A 20,781-nucleotide genomic window follows, 5' to 3' on the forward strand; every position below is an offset into this window, starting at 1 on the left:
GCTCTTTTCTCTTGCCACCAGGTCTCTCTTCTCATTTGTGAATCAGGGTAACCCATACCAATGTTGTGGGAGCCAGGAGTAGGAAACCAGGTCCCTGATGAGAAATAACTAAAAGCCGAAAGCCCTTCCTCTGTGGGAAGAGGGCTGAGACTTGCCCTGACTAGAGGCCCCTGGGCAGAGGTGGACAGCCCCAGGACATGATCTGTGACCCTTGTTCCAGAACTCTTCAGGCTCTTTGGATGCTGTCCCTTCGCCCACTCCAGACTCCTCTGCTCTCTGGCCAGCTGGGCTTCCCAACCCCCAGCCCCTCCTGGGCAGACCTGGACAGGCTTTGGGCCTCTAGGTGGTCTGGTCAGTTGGGGAGGGGCCCCACCAGTGCAGGCCACAACCAGGCATCTGCTCCTTCCTAGCCTGCCCACCTCACTAGACCTGCGTGGCGTCCCTGTGCAGGTTCTTGGTGCCCTGGCAGGAAGCAAGCTGGACCCAGAGCCATCAGCCCCTGCCACCTGTGTCCTTACCAGCTTTCTTGGTCTTCCTTTGGATCCTGGCCCTGGGCTAAGTGCTCTGTGCATTTGACCTGCTCAATATAACTTCCCACTGCACCCCCAGCTCTGACAAAGGTGAAGACGCTAAGGTTCAGAGAACCCTCCCAGCTGTCCACTGGCAGGCCAGGGCTTGGACCTACCTGGCCGGGTTCTGGCCCCCCAGCTGCTCCACCGCTGGTGGCCCTGCCTCCTCCAGGCCACGAGGCCTTGTGCTTCTTCACTCATTCACTCAAACTTCCCATGGTCTCAAGGAAACTAGGATTTGTAGGAACAGGACCAGAAGAAGAGTTCTGAAGAGCAAGGCTTCCCTGTGGCTGGGTATCAGACTTGCCAGGCCTGATACTGATCAGGGGTGCCCAGAAAGACAACCACAGTAGATAGGGAGGAGGGGCTCCTCAGGGTGCTTTGGTGAGAGGGGACGGAGAGAACAGGGTTGGGTGGGGCCTGAATCCCACGCCTGCAGGGTCAAAGAGACGTTTCTGTTTACCCTGACACTGGGGCTCAGGGCCTGAGAAGACAGGTGTGGGGCCAGGCAGCTGAGCCCCATGCAAGGGCCTTGGGGAGCAACCCTTGGGGCACCCAGCCTGCCCCCTGGTGGCAGTGTCAGGAAGCTCCTGGGGACTTGGAAGCCCTTCCAGGAGAGGGGGCCCTCAGCAGCACGTAGATACCTATCCCCAATCTCTTTCCCCGGCCTGTGCCACTGCTCCCTAAGTTTCCCCAAGTATTCGGGCACTCATTGTTCTCATGCCCCAGGGCCTTTGCATCTGCAGTTGCCACTGACGAGGATTCCCTGCTTCTCACCTGCCCCAGTGTCCCAGTGTCAAAATTAGCAAAGACATCCTCTGCTGCTCAGGGTCAACACCTTCCTCTGTTCCAGTGGATTTAGCCCAGTGTGGAGTATGAATGCCTGGAGCCCAGCCAGAGCCCACGTACAGAGGATGGTCATAAACAGCTCGTTCGGGGCACCTGGGTGGCTCAGTCGTTAAGTGTCTGCCTTCGGCTCAGGTCATAGTCCCAGGGTCCTGGGATCAAACCCCGCACCAGGCTCCCTGCTTTGCGGGAAGCCTGCTTCTCCCTCTCCCACTCCCTCTGCTTGTCTTCCCTCTCTCATTGTGTCTCTTTCTGTCGAATGAATAAAATCTTAAAAAAAAGAAAACAAAACCAAACCTGCTTGTTCCTTCACTCCATGTGCATTTATTGAAGACCCACTATGAGCCAGGCAATGAATAAGCCATTTGTGGAACTTGCATTCTGTCTGTGGAGATGGCTGTGGGGGCACAGACAACAGAAAAACCATGGGCAACACACCAACTGTAGATTGGGCTATGGGGGGGAAGTGAAGCAGGGTAGGGGCCGCAGTGAGGGGTGAGATGGCTCTCCGTAACTACAGCAGATAATTCTGCAGCTGTTGAAACAATGGGAGCAATCTCGACCAATGGTCAGGGAAGGATGCAAAGTTCACTAGAAAAATGACAGAACAATATAGTTAGCGTAACTCTCGTTGGGTTCTTGCAGAATTAGAGTCATTGTCTTTAAATTTGAAAGTAGGTGGATTAACATTTCTCTTCTCTTGCTGAACTGCTGTTGTTCTCCTGATGTGTGGAGAACATCCTTGTCCCTAGCCCTGTAACACAAAATGTTGGCTCTCCACTCCATACAATATTACTTGGCCTTGAGGAAGGACAGTTTGATGATACACGCTACATGGCTGAACTCTGAGGACCTTATGCTCAGTGACATAAGCTAGACACAAAAAGACAAATTTCCTGCGTGAGTCTACTTATAGGAGATCCCTAGAGCAGTCAAATTCAGAGACACAAAGTAGATTCAAGGTTATTGGGGACTGAGGGAAGGGTATGGGGAGTTGTTTAATGGGTACAGAATTTCAGTTTTGCGAGATGAAAAGAACTTGGGGAATTGGCTGTACGACAATATGAATGTACTTCACACTACTGAATTACACACTTAAAAATGGTCAAGGTGGGAGGTGCCTGGCTGGCTCAGGGGGTAAAGCCCAAAACTCTTGATTGTGGGATTGTGAGTTCCAGCCCTGAGTTGGGTGTAGAGATTGCTTAAAAATAAAAATCTTTTAAAAAATGGTTCTCGGGGCCCCTGGGTGGCTCAGTGGGTTAAGCCTCTGCCTTCAGCTCAGGTCACGATCTCAGGGTCCTGGGATCGAGCCCCGCATCGGGCTCTCTGCTCGGCAGGGAGCCTGCCCCCCCCGCCCCCGTCTGCCTCTCTGCCTACTTGTGATCTCTCTGTCAAATAAATAAATAAATAAATAAAATCTTCAAAAAAAAAATTGGTTCTCGGCGCCTGGGTGGCTCAGTCAGCTAAGCGTCTGCCTTCTGCTTAGGTCATGATCCCAGGGTCACAGGATCGAGCCCTACATCGGGCTCCTTGCTTAGCAGAGAGCCTGCTTTTCCCTCCTACTCTGTCCCTCCCCACTGCTCATACTCTCTTTTTCTCTCTCAAAGAAATAATAAAATAAAATCTTTAAAGAAAATGGTTGAGGGGTGCTTGGGTGGCTCAGTCGTTAAATGTCTGCCTTCGGCTTGGGTCATGGTCCCAGGGATCGAGCCCCAGATCAGACTCCTTGCTCAATGGGAAGCCTGCTTCTCTGTCTCCCACTCCCCCTGCTTGTGTTCTCTCTCTTGCTGTGTGTCTCTCTCTCTGTCAAATACATAAATAAAATCTTAAGATAAAAAATTAAAAAATGGTTGAGTAAGGAAGAGTTTCCTTCCTAGGGTTAGGCCAGAGGCCTTCCACTCACAAGTGGCGTGTGTGCACACCACAGCTGCTGAACTAGCCTCTGTATTTTGTGAGGATAAGGCGGCAACCACACCCCCACACCCCCCACAGGGTCTGTTGCTTTCCAGGTCCTGCCTTCAGCCTCAGGGCCAGCTTGGTGGAACCCTCTGGACCCAATTCACCAATTCCCCAAGGAAACTAACTACTAGTGGCTCCAATCCTTCTGCCTGCCCAGGGAATGCTTCTAGTCATTTCCTCCTGCACCCAGGAAGGCAGTGCCCTTCCTTTGATATCATCTTTGGACTCAGGAAAACAAAGGAATGTCAGACAGAAACAGAGATGGATAAAGACCACCTTTCACTCCCACTCTCCCAGAGGGGAAGCCCAGAGGTTGTGGGAAGAAGCAGCCCTACAGCCGGGTGACCTGACACAAGGAGCACCCCCTGAGCCTCAGAGGCTTTTCTGTAAGATGGGGGAAATACGGAAACGCCTTCCCAGGGAGACACACTGGGGAAAGGGAACAGTTACTAATGCCATGTAGGGTGGGATCCCCAGTTGGGAGATGCTGATCCCAACCGCCACAAAGGTTGACACCCAGGGACACAGGCCACATGCAGGAAAGCCTGTGGGGAACACCAGCCTCACTGAGCCTTTGGTGGGGCCCTGCTTCTTCTGCATGGCTCTTAAAACCCTAAGCTGAGTTCTCCCTAAAGAGGAAGGAGGTGCCCTCCCCAGCTGGGAACGCATGTCTGCAGTCATTGCAAGATCCTCTAGACAGAAGTGGGGGGCGGGGGGGCACAACAGGTAGGTTTGTGTTTCCCTTGGTTGTGCTTTTACTTCTAAAGTATTCTTTTTCTTTTTTTCTGTGAACATTTTAATGAGGGTTTGAACATAAGATAGAAAAATAACATTCTGGTCACTTTTTTGTTGTTTTTTTTTTAAGAGGCAGGCTTTTCTTGAGACTGTCATACAAGGCAATGGATGAGGAAACTCCTAAAGAAACTTCTAGAAAAATGTACACTGAGCACAGAAAAAGGCACTTCTCCAAACACCGTCATGGTCACTGACAACTCCAAAGTAGCCTGTTGGGCTCTCACGGGCTGTTTGTTCTGTTTTCTTTGGGGAACAGCTCGGTTCGGACTTAAGCCCTGCTCCTCGCAGAGGCTAGGGGACACCTCAAGACTGCCATCAGTTTCCCATGGTGACGCTTGGAGCAAGTGATGCTCACGGAGGTGAGGAGGGGTGCTGGAGGTAGGGTCCCAGAGCTTGCTTCTCCTCTGGTGGGGTGTGGGTGGCTAGAGGCCACTACCCCGGTGGAAGCCTTGCTCACTCCCCATGGAGGGAAAGGTGATCCAGCAGGTGGGCTGGGACCAGGCCCCTGTGACCACCTGACTCCCCATAATAGAATCCCTTGTCATCCACAGGTCCGTAGACTGTGACCACATCCCCTGCCCTCAGTGACAGCTTGTCCTTCACCTGGCCCCCTGCTCTCCCATCCTTGGGGTCATAGTCCAAAGCGGCCATCATGGTTGTTGGGGTCCACAGTGATGACATCCTGGGGTTCCCTTGGGGCATAGGAAAGGAGCCCTGGGGGCTGGTGAGCCCCCCAAAGTCATCAAAGGGGGCCACAGGGGGGAGGTACCCTTGCACTGGCAAATGCCACTTGCCATCAGTCTGCTCTGTGCCCACCTTCACCTCGGCCACCAGGTGCCCAGGTATGGTGCCCACTTGCCCGTTACACTCGCCATGGTAGAAGCCGCAGGGGTCCTGAGATCCCCACACTCTCAGCAACTGCCCTTTCTGGAAGGCCAGCTCCTCCTCTGCGACCTCGGGGTTGGCAGACATCACCAGGGGGTTGTAATCAAAGAGGGCCACAAAGACCCTGACCAGAGTGTCCCCCCCGGTCCCCAGTGGGGAGGGGCCACCCCTGGGCATCTTCATGACCTTGCTGGATGGAGCTGGACAAAGTGCTGGGCTGGGCTCCCGGAGCTGGCACATTCTCTTGCCCCCCAGAGCCTGACCTCTCCCATTCTGGGTCCTAAACTCCTTTCTCTGCTCTCGCCTCCTCGTGCCCCAGGGACTGAAGCACACGGCCTCCTCCTCCTGCAGAATGTCATGGAAGTCAGACACATACGGTTGGCTGGCATCCAGCCGGGGAGGGACGAGCACTTGGGTGTCTTGCTTTTGCCTAAGGACCTTCTCAAGGGCAGCCTTTTCCTGATACAGTTCTTTGTTGAGCCCACGCTCTGGGAAAAGATGGATGACTCCCGAAGCAGGGCTCTGTCTAGGGCCCATGTGACAATAGCGGTCTTCTCCCCTCAACTGGCCAGGGGGCAGAGGGGGTCTGTGGTTCGGGGAGATCTGCTGGAAGAGCAGGTCCTTTCTGGAGACCTCCTGGATCTCTGGAGGCCCCTGGGCTTGGTGGCCGCACCGTGCACTGGCACATTCTCTTTCTGGATCCAGGTTGGGCATCGGAGACTGCCTCCTTGGGGGTTCTTCAGAGAAGGCTTCTAGAAACTCGGCCTGGGACTCCCCGCAGCTTCCAGGAGCGTGAGGGCTGGCTGTGGCACTCAGGGGAGCCAGGGTCAGCCTCTGAGAACAGACAGGGACGGTGACTCTGCAGGTAGATGGGTCACCACAGGGGTGGCTAAAGGAAGAAGTCTCTGGCAACGGATGGCAGGTGAAACAGTCATGAGGGATCTGGGCTGGCACCGAATCCAGGGACTCACCACAAAGCGACATGGTTCTCACAGACACATTCTGGCACAGCAGGGGCTGCTGGAGCTGAGAATATTCCAACAGGGTGCTCCCAGCGGTGGCATCGGCGACCTCTGCAACTTTGAGCCCATCAGCATAGACGGCGTAGCCGGTGACCTGGACTCCATTGGATGACCCAGCAGAGTCAATGGTTACGGGGAGCCAGCTGACCATCAGAAGGCCTGGGGAGGCGTGGCGCTCCACCAGCACATCCAGGGGTGGGTCAGGGGGTCCCGCCAGGGGCGTTTTGAAGGTGATGTTAGAGGACGATGTCTCCCAGTGCACTTGCAGCGAGTCCCATGGCAGCCGCACCTCCACCCGTGCCCGGTACCGCGTGCCAGGCAGCAGGCCATGGAAGGTATAGCCACTCACGCCTGCTGGGGTCAGGGCGTGCTCTTGGCCATTGAGATACACCATGTGGAGGTGGCTGCTGCTGCTGTAGACCCAGGCGATCTTGGCCGATGTTGCTGCAACGCTTTGCAGGTGGAGTTGCATGGGGCCCAGGCACAGAGCCCCTGTGGCCCCTAGAAGGGGTCTGGAGAAGCCCTTCTCTTTCATACACTGCAGCGCACCCAGCCAGCTGTCTTCTGTCTTGGCATCTGCAATCTCTGCTGCCCCCTCTGTCTTGGGGGCTACCCCCACCATCAGGCACGGCCCCTTGTCCATAGCCCCCTGGGCTTTCCCAGGCAAGAAGCTGTGACCAGTGTCTTCCGTCAAACCTTTGCTCTGCCCAGGTGGGAGCCGAGTGGGGCCAAAGTCAGGGGATTTGAGGGGCAGGCAGTCCAGGATGTCACTGTCTGGAATCTGCTCCACCAGGTTGGACGGCACAAGCCCTCGTTGGCCGTCCTCAAGCTCCCCTTCATAAAAGCCGTCTTCATCCATGTCCCCAAAGATATAGACATAATCCCCAGCTGTAAGGGGTAGCTCACTCTCAGGGTGCTCATTAAGGCCCTTAAAAGGATTGTAGCTGTACCGAGCCAGGAAGATCTTGAGCTTGGGGGGCAGGCAGGCCTCTGACCCCCCCACTTCCAAGGTGGAAGACATACTGTCAGGCTCCAAATCCTCCATCTCACTGGCTGTGTCCATATCCAGGGTAGGACAAGATGGCACTGTGGCCCACACGGACTCCACCTCAGACGAAGAGTTCGACTGGGAGCTAGTCTTCTTGGCCTGGTACCTGGAGTCCAGAGGCCGACTGGCTAGGACTCTGTCAGGCACCTGAGGGGCTCTGGCTGGCTCCCCGTTGGCAATTGGACTTCCGGGCCGAGAAGCTTCTTGATTCTCCCGTTTGTCTCTGCTGGGCTGTGAAGATGCTTGGTCTGGAGGCTCCGGCTGGAACTTGGTCCTTCCAGGGTCTCTAACTTGAGACTCGGGGGCTTGGGAGGCCTCCTGGGGTTCGGCGGGAGGGTGACCAGGATGACACTGAAGCGCTAGCATCTCGCGAGCAGCCTGGAGATCGTGCAAGGCCTTCCGCAGGTCGTGCTGCAGCTGTTGCTGCCGGTCCTGTCCGCGTGCCGCCTGCTGCAGCAGCTGCTCTGCCAGCATGCCGGCGGCGTCGCGCTCCTGGCACGCGCGGTCCAGCTGCCCGCGCACGTCGTCGTTCTCCGCCGCCACCTTCCGCGTCCAGTCGGCCTGGGCCTGCAACCGCGCATTCTCCTGGGTCAGCCAGGCTCCCTCGCGTAGCGCCGCCTGCAGCTGCGCCTCAGCCTCGTCGCCGCGCCGCCGCGCCGCAGCCGCCTGGTTGCTCAGGTCCTCGCACTCCCGCCGCCGTGCGCCCAGCTCGAGCTCCAGGGCCTGCACCTGGCGCCGCGCCTCTTCGCTGGGTGCACCCTGGCCGTCCGCCTCCACGAGGGCGCTGCCGCTGGCCTGCTGGCGTGTCAACTGTCTCTGCAGGCGCAGCACCTCCCGCTGGGACTCGCGCTGCAGCCGGTCCAACTCGCTGATGTCGAGCCACTGGGTTTGGGCTTGGGCTTGGGCTTGGGCGGCACCCCCGCCAGGGTGCAGGACGCTGCCGAAGCCCGAGGCGACGCGCGCCTGCAGCAAGTGGCACTCCTGCCTCAGCTCTTCGATCTGCTTGTCCTTGGCCAGCAGCGCGCTCGCCTGCTCGGACAAGTCCCGGGCGCGCTGGCGGGAGAAGACCTGGCACAGCTCCAGGCCGGTGCAGCTGTCGCCCGGCACAGGCGCGCTCACAGCCCGCAGGTTGGTTTCTTGTAGCTTTCGGGCTCGGTCCTCCAGGCGCCGCGCGAGGCCTGTAAGCTTCGCGTGCTTCACCTTGAGCCGCTTCACCTTCTCGTCGGACTTGTCCTGGAAGCCTGCGCGCCGCAGCTGCGTGTTCTCCTCCCGCAGGCCAGAGCAGCGGCGCGCCAGCGCGCGCAACGCCTTGGACAGTTCCGAGTTCTGCTTCACCAGCTCCTGGTAGTCCAGATCCGGCGAAGAAGGGGTCAGGGCTTCGCAGGGCTGGCTCCCGGGGTCTTCTGGCGGATCGCTAGGTCTTCGGTGCTCCGATGGCGGTGGTGGTGGAGGCGGTGGCGGTGGCGGCGGCGGCGGCGGCAGCGGCGGCGTAGGGGGACTCGGGGAGCCTAAGATCGAGGCGTCTGGCGAGGAGGTCCGCTCCTCGGATTCGGGGGCCTTGGGGCAACCGAGGGTGCTGTCGAGCGAGCGGGAACGCGCTGGTGGCAAGGAATCGAGAGAGCTGGCGCGCGTGTGGAGCAGGCTGTTTGAGGAGTGGGAGCGCCCGGCCCGCACCACGTCTAGGGAGCGGGAGCGCAGGCGGACGCCCCCAGTCAGGCTGTCAGCATTCAGGGATTCGAGTCTACACATGGACTTTGGGGGCCCGCGGGAGTCGGCGGCGGTATCGCCGGGAGGCCCTTCCGAAGAATGCACGGCTTGGGGGTCGGGGGAGCCGGGCAAAGCGGGATGCCAGCGGAAGTGCTCCAGGATGTACTTGAGGAAGAGCTGGCGCTCCACGTCGAGCGCCGCCTGCAGGTGTCGGATGCGCGAAGCCTGCTCGCCGTCGGTTTCCCAGCGAAGCTGCGCCAGCACTTCCTGCAGGCGACAGCGGCACTGAGCAGCGGCGACCTCGGGCGCCCCCGCGCGGCCGCAGTAGCCCCGGTTCACCAACTCCTCGGCCAGCTGGCGCTGCAGCTCCCGGGCCTGGCGCATGACGCCGTCGCGCTCGCGGTGCAGCAGCTGCCGCAGCTGCCGCATCTCGGCCTCCTTCCAGCGCAGCAGCTGCCGGATCTCGGCCTCACGCTCCCGCAGCACGTCCTCCTGCAGCTGCCGCAACTCCCGGACGCGCTGAGCCTCCCACTTGGAGCGCAGATGGTCAACCAGCTGCCGCCGCTCCCGCTCGGCCGCCTCCCGCAGCTGGCGCGCCTGGGACGCGAAGCGCTGCCTCTCCGCCCGCCCGCGCGCCCGCTCGGTCTCCAGCTCGGCCCGCAGCTTCTCCAGCTCCCGCCTTTGCTCCTCCAGCACCACCGCCGACGGACCCGGACTACCCGGCTTCTTCGGTGTCGCGCGGCCGCCGCCCGAAGGGCTGGGCGAGTCTTTGGTCATGGTGGCCAAGGCCCAGCCAGACGCCTGACTTCGTCTGGCCCAGGCCGCTGCTAGCCAACGGCCACAGCCCCCGCTGTGGCCAACCGCCCCGCGCGCCCCTTCCGGCGACCCTGGGGGTCTCCGCGCGCCCCTTCCGCCTCTGAGCGCCTTCCCCCACCCTGTGCTGCGGGTGTACTAGCCCAAGCTCCTCTCCTGGCTGCCTGCGCGGGGCCTGAGCTCCAAACACCCTTGCTCAACTCAGTCCATGTCCTTTCTGGGATGCCCAGGGGTCTCTCTGATCCCAGGCCCTTCCGTGTTTCTGGGGTCATGTCCTTTGTGACTCACCGGGGGTACTCTCCCAGGCACTGTGCAGTACCTTTCGGGCCAACTTGTACGGGGGCGAGCCCACGCCACTGCTCTGGACCTGGAGGGAAGAACTCCACGTGTGAGTCAAGGATGGGGTGTGAGCAGATCCTGCCCAGCCCTGGCACGGGTTCAGGTGGCCTGTTTGGTCTAAGTGTCTGGGAACCAAAACAGAATACCCCCAAACTTAGAGGTGAGCCCTGAACACCTATGAGGGGAGGATGCAGTCTTGTGACCGCATTCCCAAGTCGCCTACCTTTCCAATGATCCCAGAGGAGCTGAGCAGTTGGATGCATTAACTGTTTAAACTTACCATGCCCATTTTACAGATGAGAAGTATTATTAAAGATTTTATTTATTTATTTGACAGCGAGTTAGAGAGAGAACACAAGTAGGCAGAGCCAGGCAGAGGGAGAGGGAGAAGCAGATTCTCTGCTGAGCAGGGAGCCCGATGCAGAGCTTAATCCCAGGACCCTGGGATGATGACCTGAGTCAAAGGCAGACACCTGGAGAAGTTTTTTTGTTTTGTTTTGTTTTGTTTTTTAAGATTGTATTTATTTATTTGACACACACACAGAGAAATCACAAATAGGCAGAGAGGCAGGCGGGGGAGGGGGGGAAGCAGGCTCCCTGCTGAGCAGAGAGCCTATTGTGGGGCTTGATCCCAGGACCCTGAGATCATGATCTGAGCTGAAAGCAGAGGCTTAACCCACTGAGCCTCCCAGGCAGCCCCTCCTTTATTTTAAACACAAATGAAAAGTCTTGGGCACGTAGTCTGGGCATGGTGCCAACAGACAAAGGAGAAGGCCTCCTTAGAGAACCAAAGCCCTGGCCTATGTTTTCTTGGTTCACTTTTATGATCACCTTGCAAGGATACTCTGAGAGATAAGGACCTCTTCATGGCCACACTGCCTAGAAGTAGCTTAGTGGGGCGTCAGACTTGGAAAATTCTGCCTCCAGAGTCCATGGGCACTCTGACTCCATCTGCCTAATCTTAGGGTTGTAGCTTCGAAGGGCACTCCCCAGTCTTTCTTTTAGGGGAGGGTTTCACACTTTGCAGAAGGAGAGAGGATCAGTGGAATCCAGAGTGGGGAGCTGGCCAGGGAGGGAGGTGAGAACATGGGCACACCATTGGGGCCCAGCCCACCCTTTGCCTGGCCCAGGAGTGCTTAGGGCTTCCTGCTTCTCCAAAAGGTAAGTCACAGACCCTTATGGGCCCAGCTGTTTCCCAGCACCATCTCCCTGAGGGCAGCAAGGCCAGAGAATTTCCGTGGCTCTCCCAAGGGGCCATATTGAGACGGTTAGGATTGGTGTGCCTTTGGAGGCAAACAGTCCTCCAGCTTCTTGTGCCATTTCCATGTCCTCATCTGTTAAATGGGCTAATATTGCAGCTCCCTTCTGTGTTGTGTGACCTCCTGGAGTTCCCTGACCTCTCTGGGCATCCATTTCTCCAGTTTGTGAGGTTTCACTAAGGTGAGAACACACAGTGCCCAGAACAGAGCAAGGCTCTCGTTGGCAGTTCACTGATTTTATTTTTAAAAGATTCTTTCTTTCTTTCTTTCTTTGTCAGAGAGCGAGAACAAGTGGGGGAGCAGCAGGCAGAGGGAGAAGCAGGCTCCCTGCTGTGCAAGGAGCCCGATGCGGGACTCGATCTCAGGACTCTGGGATCAGGACCTGAGCCGAAGGCAGATGCTTAACTGACTGAGCCACCCAGGCATCCCAGCTCACAAATTTTTCACCCCTTTTTTGCAGTTAGAGAAGCTGAGGTCAGCAAGCAGAGATCTGACTGAAGTCATTCAGGGAGGCTGTGGTAGAGGCAACGCGAGGTACCCTTTGTGTGTTCTGGGATTCACTCTGGATTCCTCATGGCAGGTGGGAAGCCTCAGAGACCTGGGTGTCCATTCAGGCTCTGCCCCTCTTTGGCTGAGCGACCATGGCTGATTACTTCGCTTCTCCTGGCCTCCACACAATGGATGTATTGATAACACTGGCCTTCCGTGGTTAGAGAGAAAGAGACACCAGGACACTATCTGCTGATGGCCAGATGTGCAATAGGGGCTGTGTCAAGGTCTGTGTAAGTTCTCATCTTCCCATCCAGGGCTTGACCTAGACTCTCCAAGCTTCTTCCAGTAATCTAAAGAATCCCCCTGCCTCAAAGGCTTCTGGGCCTTCACATGTGTTGCTTCCCCCTGCCTAGGATGCCTACATTGCCCAACACAAAAATAACAACAACGCCCCCTGCAGACCAGGAACCTATTATGTGCCAGGCTTCGTGCTAAATGCTTGCCATTCATTATTTACACAGTCCATTTTGCAGATGAGAGGTCTCAAGCCTCTGAGGAGCAAGAGATTTTGTCTACTTACCTAATGCTAACCTTGTCTTGTCCTTTAGCATCAGCTTAGCAATTCCTCCTCCAGGAAGCCTTCCCTGACTCTCTGGGCTGGGTCTGGTCCCCTAAGAAGTCTGTAGCCCTGATGGCCCTACCAGGCACCCCTCCATTTGGAATAGGGATGTATCTGGTATATATCAGTGTCCCTGCCCAGAGTGGTTTTGGGGAAGGAATAAGTGAAAAGTCCCTCCCCAGAAAGGAGGGATAGGGACCCAGAGAGAGGCAAGCAGGAAGGGCACAAAGGGCACTGTCCAACCAGGCCACCCAGACTGCCTACCTCCCACATTCGGGTACTACTTGGTGTCAAGGGCTGAAGCCTCAGGCTCTGGGCTGCCTATCAGGGTCTTGGGCAGACACCTTAGGCTGGAGTGAGGGTCAGGCCTCACTAGAGATGTTGGCAGGATCTAAAGCTGTGTAACTAACACACATACATACACACACTCAAGGACTCTCTAGGCCTGGTGGGGCTGGGGAGCTCAGGAGCCCTACTTAAGTCTGGGTCCTCCCTATTCTTCTTGTCCCAGCACATCAATACCTTGCTATTTTGCATCTAGACCTTGATGTTGTGGTCACATTAGAGTCCCCCCTTGCTTCTCTTTGTCTATGGTGTCTGTGGCTTCTCTGTGTTTCAGTTCCTCTCACACAGTCATTTCCCCAAGTAGGTGGGCAGGTGACCTTGGCTCCATCTCCCAGGTGGGGAGAGAGAGGCTCAGAGACGGCACAGGTCGTGTTCTTCAGCACATGGCTCTGTGGGCTCTGCCTTCTCTGCCGTACTCACATTTTTCAGATCCGGTTCCCCTAAACCACTGGTATGCCGTGGGAGATCGATGGCTTCAGGCAATGCTATGTACCAAGATCACAGAGAACTGTGACTCCAGATGTTTTCCAGGAGTGATGCAGGGGGTGGAGTGATGCAGGGATGGCCTTAGCCTTGAACTAAGGCCCCCCTGGATGTGGTAGCCACAGGCAGAGTATGTTCATGGAATCCTCACTGGAGCTCTGTTGGACAGAGGAGAGCCCGAGGCCTGGTGGGAGCAGGTGGCTTGCCAGGGGACGCAGGCAGCTGCGGCAGAGCTGGGTTGTCACTTCTGGGCAGTGGGTGGAACTCCGCAGCCTAGATTTCTGCTGCAGTGTCTAGAGGAACCTGCAACCATCAGAGGAGGAGGGCAGGCTGCTGCCAAGGAAGAGGACCTTGGGGTGAGTCTCTGGGAGTCCGACAGTAACCATCCAGCAGCTGCTGGGGCTGGTACCACCTGTGACATGTCAGAGGCATTCTGGAATGTAGGTTGAGTGGATGAGCAAACCAGGGCTTCCCCAATCCAAACTTCTGCCACCCCACACTCATCATGTTGTGCCACGATTGTTAACGACCTGCCCATCACTCCCATCAACTCTGAGCTCAGGGAGGGCACAGACCATGTAGATGCATTCTCTGGGTCTCGCTTTCTTGCCTATAATATGAAAGAGGTGGATTACGTGGGTGGCTTTCAAACTGGGTTCCTTAGGGCCTCAGGGTTCCTGAGAAATATTGTAGGATTTTTGGGAGTGGGAGAATGTGCCTGGAACTAAAGGAGAAATACTGCTTCTACCAGCTTCAACAGAGCAGGTACACCTGTTAGTGTCATTCTTCTTTTTTTTAAAAAAAAAGATTTTATTCATTTATTTGACAGAGAGAGAAAGAGGCAAGCAGAGGGAGAGGGAGAAGCAGGCTCCCGGCTGAGCAAGGAGCCCAATGTGGGTGGGGCTTCATCCCAGGGCCCCGGACTCCTGACCTGAGCCGAAGGCAGAAACTTAACCAATTGAGCCACCCAGGCACTTATATTAGTGTCATTCTTTAAGTTTTAAGGAAGACTTTGGCTTAATAAAGAGGTATGCCACTAGAAACAAGTTTGGAAACCTCTGGTTTAGAGACCCTCCTGTCTATTATGTGCAAACACATATTGCCCTGACACTCAGTAATTCCACCGACCCTGAGAGAAACCACCTGTGCCCCTCATGTCTTGGTTCACCCCACATCACCAGCCTTATACGCCATACTGCCTCTCTCCACAGCACCAGTCTGTGACCTTTGAACAATGCGGTCATGGTGTATGTGATCCTGGGCAATCTGGTTCTCATCCTCTGCCAGCCTGGCCTAGCCCTATTTTAGCTCTGCCGCACATGCCTGGAGCTCTTGCCTGGCCTTAGTGAGAGGCAAAAACTCCATCCAGAGAGCCAACCCACTGGAAGATTTTTTAAAAAAAGATTTTATTTATTTGAGAGAGAGACAGAGAGAGCACAAGTGTGCGGTGTGGCAGAGGGAGAGGGAGAAGCAGACTCCAGGTTGAGCGTGGAGCCCAATGTGGGGCTTGATCCCAGGACACTAAGATTAAGACTTAAGCCAAAATTGAGAGTCAAATGCTTAACTGACTGAACCACCCAGGCACCCCCCACCAGAGGGGTTTTAAGCTTCCGAACAGACCCCTTTAGCCCCAGCTTCCACTCCACATCCCTTATTTTTGGGTCAATGTGTTTCCTTTTCTTTTTCTTTAAAAAAATTTTTTAAAAAGCCTTTATTTATTTATTTGTCAGAGAGAGAGAGCGAGAGAGAGTGAGAGCACGCACAAGCAGGGGGAGCAGCAGGCAGAGAGAGAAGGAGAACCAGGAGAACCTGAGCAGCGAGCCTGTCACAGGGCTCGATCCCAGGACCCTGGGATCAGGCCAGGCGTCCCATCTTCTCCTTTTTTCAAACAAAGGGTTTTCTTTACCTTTTTCTTTAGCTTATTTGTTTAAGTAACAAGTTTATTTATTTAGATTTTATTTATTTGAGAGAGAGCACAGAGGGAGAGGGCAAACAGACTCACCGCTGAGCAGAGAGCCCGATGTGGGACTTGATTCCAGGACCCTGAGATCATGACCTGAGCCAAAGGCAGATGCTTAACCGACTGAGCCACTCAGGTGCCCCATGTTTATTTAAGTGATCTCTACACCCAACATGGGGCTTGAACTCGCAACCCCGAGATCAAGAGTTGCCTGCTCCTCTGACTGAGCCAGCCAGGCACCCCTGGGTCAATGTGTATTCTATCTGTTCTCTGATGTCTCCTCAGTATCTAGAAGAGCACCTAGCACATATTCAATAAACACATGACTGAGGGAGACAGAGACCTACGAGCCAGGTGTGGTCTCTGTCTTCATGGAATTTATGGTACAAGGGAGGACACAGAGGTTAAACACAGATACAGCGAAGGACTATAGTAAACTCGAAGTGTGGGCAGGGGGCTGTGAGTGGGGGGGATGGTGCCAATGGGGCACAGAACCCTGCCAGGGCAGACTTCCCTGAAAGCTGAGGCAGGAGAGGGCTTGATGGCCGCCCAGAGCGGAAATCAGATTTCAGGCGGTAGGCCCTGCCAAACCCCAGCCCTTTGTGGTCTGGCAGCCTGTTCCCGCTCGCTCCCATGTCTGCCCCACCCAGGGCACGCCCAAAAGGGTCTGATATTGTTTCTTCACAACTGTGTCCCCCTCCTCAGTTGCCTGAAAAGAAACTGGAGCTCAGAGGGGACGAAGGGTCAGTCAGGAGGGGCCTGACCAGGTCTTCTCCCTCTAAGTTGTGCTTAGGTCCGGAACCCCCAGCCCTGTTGCTTCCTGGATGGGGCTGGTACCTGGAGAGGGTCATTCTATTGTCTGTCACCACCTCCCAGACTCTGAGGACCATCTCTGGCCTACTCCATGCCCTCCTGGGGAAGGAAGGACTAGTGTGTGCCAGCTTTTAGCTCTCTGGCTAGGGCTCCCCGGCCTGCTGGGCTGGCCTCCACCCTCCACCCCAGGCAGCCTGGCCCAACTCATCAGACATGTATGGGTCCCTGTGGGTGGCCCGCCTGTTCCTACCTGCATGTTGCGGACCTTGTCCTGGAGTCCTCACTATAGCCAGGGAACAAAACTACTCAGGGTCACACAGGGACTTGTGCCCTTGCCTGTATGACCCAAGTCTGGGGTCTGAACTGGTGCCACTGTAGCCTGGCCCACTGACTCTGGCAGTCTGAGAGGAATCGTCCTCCCCAAGCCTTCAGACAAATGGCTGCCCCTTCCCAAAGACCCGGTTGCTGTTGGCAGTATCAGCTTTTCCAGCTACCCACTGTTTCCGGGACAGACCTATCTTCCAACTTCTGCCATCTCCACTTCTTTCCCCTCTTCATCTATCCCTTCTGTCCTCTCAACCTTCTGAGCCCTCACAGCCCCCTGCCCATGCTTCAAGTTAACTACAAGGCCTCATCTACCTTCTTGCTGACACCATTGGGAATACCTTTGGTCGGTCATTTGGCTATTGCTCTAGGTCAGGGACAGTCCTTTTTTTTTTTTTTTTTTTAAGATTGATTTATTTAGGACACTTGAGTGGCTCAGTAAGGAGCCTGCTTTTCCCTCTCTCTGCCTGCTGCTCCCCCTACTTGTGCTTGCTCTCATTCTCTCTGTCAAATAAATAAATAAAATCTTTTTAAAAAGAAGAAGAAGAAGAAAGATAGGGATGCCTGGGTGGCTCTGTCAGTTAAGCGTCTGCCTTTGGCTCAGGTCATGATCCCAGGGTTCTGGGATGGAGTCCCACACCGGGCTCCTTGCTCAGCGGGGAGCCTGCTTCTCCCTCTGCCTTCCACTCTCCCTGCTTGTGTGCACTCTCTCTCTCTCTGACAAATAAATAAATAAATAAATAAAATCTTTTTTAAAAAGATTGATTTATTTATCTTAGAGAGAGCATAAGAGTGGCAGGAGGGGCAGAAGGAGAGGGAGAGGCCGAGTCTTAAACAGATTCCCTGCTGAGCACAGAGCCCGATGCAGAGTTCGAGCTCACGACTCTGAGATCATGACCTGAGCCAAAATCAAGAATTGAAAGCCCAACTGACTAAGCCACCCAGGCACCCCAAAGGGACAGTCCTTCACCAACTGTTTGTTGAGTACTAATCTAGTCAGGGCAATGTGGCAGGGAAGCATGTGAATTTCCTCATTCACTAAGCACAGAGAACCCCCAGTGGGATTTGTGATGGAAGGAACTCAGGAGGTTGGGAAGGAGGATAGAAGTGAAGAAGGAGCCCTTTAGGTGAGTTGAGCCTCCCAGACCTGAGCTTCCCCCTCACAGTCAAAGCGCAGACTTGGGCTTGATGCTCTGACCAGTGAGTGGCTGAAAAGCTGATTGACCCTTTGAGCCTCAGTTTTTTCCTTGTAAATGGGGCTGATAACAGTTCTTCCCTCAAAGGGCTGCTGGGGGAGTCAATAGAAAACACTTGTGCATTTGTACTTATGGCAACCCAGCACACAGCCGGTTGTCAGGTCAACCAAGTGAGCCAGCATGGTAAGCTGAGTCTTCAAGAATGGTTAGCACTTGGGATGCCTTGGTAGCTCAGTCGGACTCTTGATTTCAGCTCAGGTCTTGATCTCTGGGTTGTGATTTCAAGTCCCATGTTGGACTCTCTGCTGGGTATGGAGCCTATTTTAAAAAAATAAGAGAAAGAAGGAGAAGGGGGGAGGAAGAAGAAGGAGGAGGAGGAGGAGAAGTAGAAGAAGGAGGAGGAGGAGAAGAAGAAGGGGAGGAGGGAGGAAGGGGAACGGGAGAGGGAGGAGGAGGGTAGGGGAAAGGAAAGGGGAAGGAGAAGAGGAGGAGGAGAAGGAGGAGAAGGAGGAAGAAGAAGATGAAGAAAGAGGGGGAGGAGGAAGGAGAGGGGGAGGGGGAGGGGGGAGGAGGAGGAGAGGAAGAAGGACTAGCATTTGCCAGCTGGATAAGGTGGTGTTGCGGGGAGGGAATGACAAAGGCATCCCAGGCAAAGGGAGCAGCAAGGACAAAGGCAGGGAGTGTGGAGTGGCAGGAGCACTTGTCTTGGGAAGGGAGAGACGTAGGATGTGAATTTTTGGGCCATCAGAAGGAGATCAAGTCAGAGCCTCACCAGCATGAACCAGATCAGGGTCTAACTTCTGGAGCCTCTCTTCCTAGCTGGGTGATGAAGGACAAGCTACCACTCTCAGGGCCTCAGTCTCCTCACCTGTGAGATGGGACATCTTAGCACTGTTCTGTGGTGCAGTGCCCAGTGCCAGGCATACAGTCAGCCTGCCGAGGAGCTCCTTCCATCCCTGGCCCCTCCTTTGGCCATTGTCAGCCTTCTCCTCCGGGCTCCCACACCTCATCCAACCATCCACCACCCAACCATCCAACCAGCCACATTCTGGCATTCTCCTCGGTGCCTCTCCAGGATGCTTCGAGCTGCTTGAGGGCAGGTGCCACCTTTGTATCTCCCTCTCCGAGCCTAGCAGGCAAGGCCCAGGACCCTGTGCTGACTGGGAGAAGAAAAAGAAGAACGTGGTAAGGTCTAGCCAAAGCATCTGGAGTCCAGGAGAAGGAGGAAGACTGGAATTAGAGGAGGAGGAGGGTACTTTTAATGGAAGGCTCAGGAAAGTGGCACACAAAGGCCAGGTCCAAATGAACATGGTTTGCCTGAGTGGAAGGGGGTTGGTATGACCAGAAGCCAGGCCTGCCATGGGGAACAATAAAAGTTTTGTTTTCTTTTTTTAAAGATTTTATTTATTTGGCAGAGAGAGAGAGAGATCACAAGTAGGCAGAGAGGCAGGCAGAGAGAGAGAAGGCAGCCTCCCTGCTGAGCAGAGAGCCTGATTCGGGCCTTGATCCCAGGACCCTGAGATCATGACCTGAGCCAAAGGCAGATGCTTAACTATCTGAGCCACCCAGGTGCCCCTTGCCTCCTGTTCTTCTAAGGCTGTCCCAGTCTGTCATCTGCCTCCCTTGCTCCCTATTAACTTCTTACTCCATTCTGGCCATCCAGACAGCCTCATGGCCTTTGCCAGTGTCTTTTCTCCTGCTTGAAACAACCTCCTCTCAGTCTCTCAGCTGTTCCATTCCCATCCTTCAGGTTCCAGGGTTGGCCCTAAAGCCAGCAGCTCAGTCTCTGTTCCTAGCTCGCTGCATGAACTTGGGCAAATCATTGGCCATCTCTATGCTTCTGTTTCCTGTGAGATGGGCTGTTAATGGTAGCCATCTCAGAGTGGTTTCAGAGATTAAGCAAAATAAAGCACAGGAGGGAGGAGCTGGCATTTGAGGTTCCAGTGTTGGCTCTTATTATACTATTCCTCAGTGAGGCTTCTGTGACTTCCCAATGAAAAGTAGGTTCCCCCATGGGCGCCTGGATGGCTCAGTCATGATCCTGGAGTCCCAGGATTGAGTTCTGCATTGGGCTTCCTGCTCAGCAGGGAGTCTGGTTCTCCCTCTGACCGTCCCTCCTCTCATACTCTCTCAAATAAATCAATAAAATCTTAAAAAAAAAAAAAAGTAGGCCCCCATAATCACTTTCCCATCACCCAGGTTTCTTTTCTTTTTTTGGTTTTATTTATTTGACATACACACAGAGAGAATAAGCAGGGGGAGAGTAGAGGGAGAGGGAGAAGCAGGCTCCCTGCTGAGCATGGTGCTCAGCAACTGGATTCCAGAACCCTGGGATCATGAACTGAGCTGAAGGCAGACGTTTAATTGACTCTCACCCAGGAGCCCCTCAGTTTCCTTTTCTTCATAGCACTTATCAGTGTCCGAAATAATCTTGGTTATTCAATGATCTGATGCAACCAATATTTATTGTGCACCTACTATGTGCCAAACACCTTGTAATCACCTCCGGATGGGACGTTCAGTAAAGGCAGGGTGTCTGCCTGTTCCATTCATCTGTGTTCGCCCAGCATCGTCATGGCACACAGTAGGCACTTCATACGTGGGGGCGGGGTGAGCGCCCCGCCTGCCCCTCCCCCGCTCCAGGAAGTGCGGGGGCTTCAGCCGCCCGGCGGGCCGCGATGCATTCTGGGAAAGCAGCAGCACCAGATCCAAGATGGCGGCCAGCAGGAGGCTGATGAAGGTAAAAGCCATTCTCCGGCGCCGGCCGGGTGGGGGGGGCGGCGTCCCGGGCCGGGGGTCCCCGCGGCGGGCGGGAGTCCTCGGGGCGTCGCCGCTCGGTCTCCCGTTCCTGTGTGGCCCCACCGCCCCTCTGACCGCACACGGGCAGAGGGAGGTAACGGGGCCGCCTAGGCCGCAGCCTGGGCGGGAGCGCCAGGCCGCGCTGGGAGCTGCCGCTGTCCCCTCCGCCCGGTCCGGGGCGTTCACGTCGCCCTCAGCCCGGAACCCGGCCAGGTCCTTCTCGCGGTGGCCGCCTCCCGGACCGGGGGCGCGTTGATGTGGGGACCCAGCCGGGAGGTCCCAAACCGGGCGCCCGCGGGGAAGGCCCGAGCGCCGGAGCTCCGACCGGGAGCCCGCGCCGCGGAGCCGCCCCGCCCTGGGCCGCAGCGCGCCGGGTTTAGAGCTCCGGAGGCTGGGAGGTTGGGAGGCTCGGGCTGGGGAAGGAAGGTGGAGGCCAGGCGACAAAAGTTAGGTCAGTTTGTTGGTGGGTCGTTTGAAATTGCTCTGGGTCCTAGCAAACTGTCGCCTT

At 55.7% G+C, this 20,781-nt stretch overlaps 2 protein-coding genes across 2 annotated transcripts in view; one reads left to right on the forward strand and one right to left on the reverse strand.

The window, feature by feature from the left end:
* Positions 1-4,622: 4,622 nt before the first annotated feature.
* On the reverse strand, positions 4,623-9,608 carry LOC308353954 (RIMS-binding protein 3A-like; the record flags this gene model as incomplete). The annotated part of the gene is made up of 1 exon (XM_080821109.1): positions 4,623-9,608. The coding sequence occupies one exon, from the start codon at positions 9,606-9,608 to the stop codon at positions 4,623-4,625; it is 4,986 nt and encodes a 1,661-aa protein (XP_080677235.1).
* A 10,554-nt stretch (positions 9,609-20,162) lies between these two features.
* UBE2L3 (ubiquitin conjugating enzyme E2 L3) overlaps positions 20,163-20,781 on the forward strand; it is a 58,389-nt gene continuing 57,770 nt past the window's right edge. Inside the window, exon 1 of the mRNA XM_080821110.1 lies at positions 20,163-20,214. Within this exon, the coding sequence (XP_080677236.1) occupies positions 20,188-20,214 (27 nt within the window). The 5' untranslated portion in view covers positions 20,163-20,187. The remainder of the gene's footprint in view (positions 20,215-20,781) is intronic.

This window comes from Martes martes (genome assembly GCF_963455335.1).
Source record: "Martes martes genome assembly, chromosome: 13".
NCBI classification, from domain to species: domain Eukaryota; kingdom Metazoa; phylum Chordata; class Mammalia; order Carnivora; family Mustelidae; genus Martes; species Martes martes.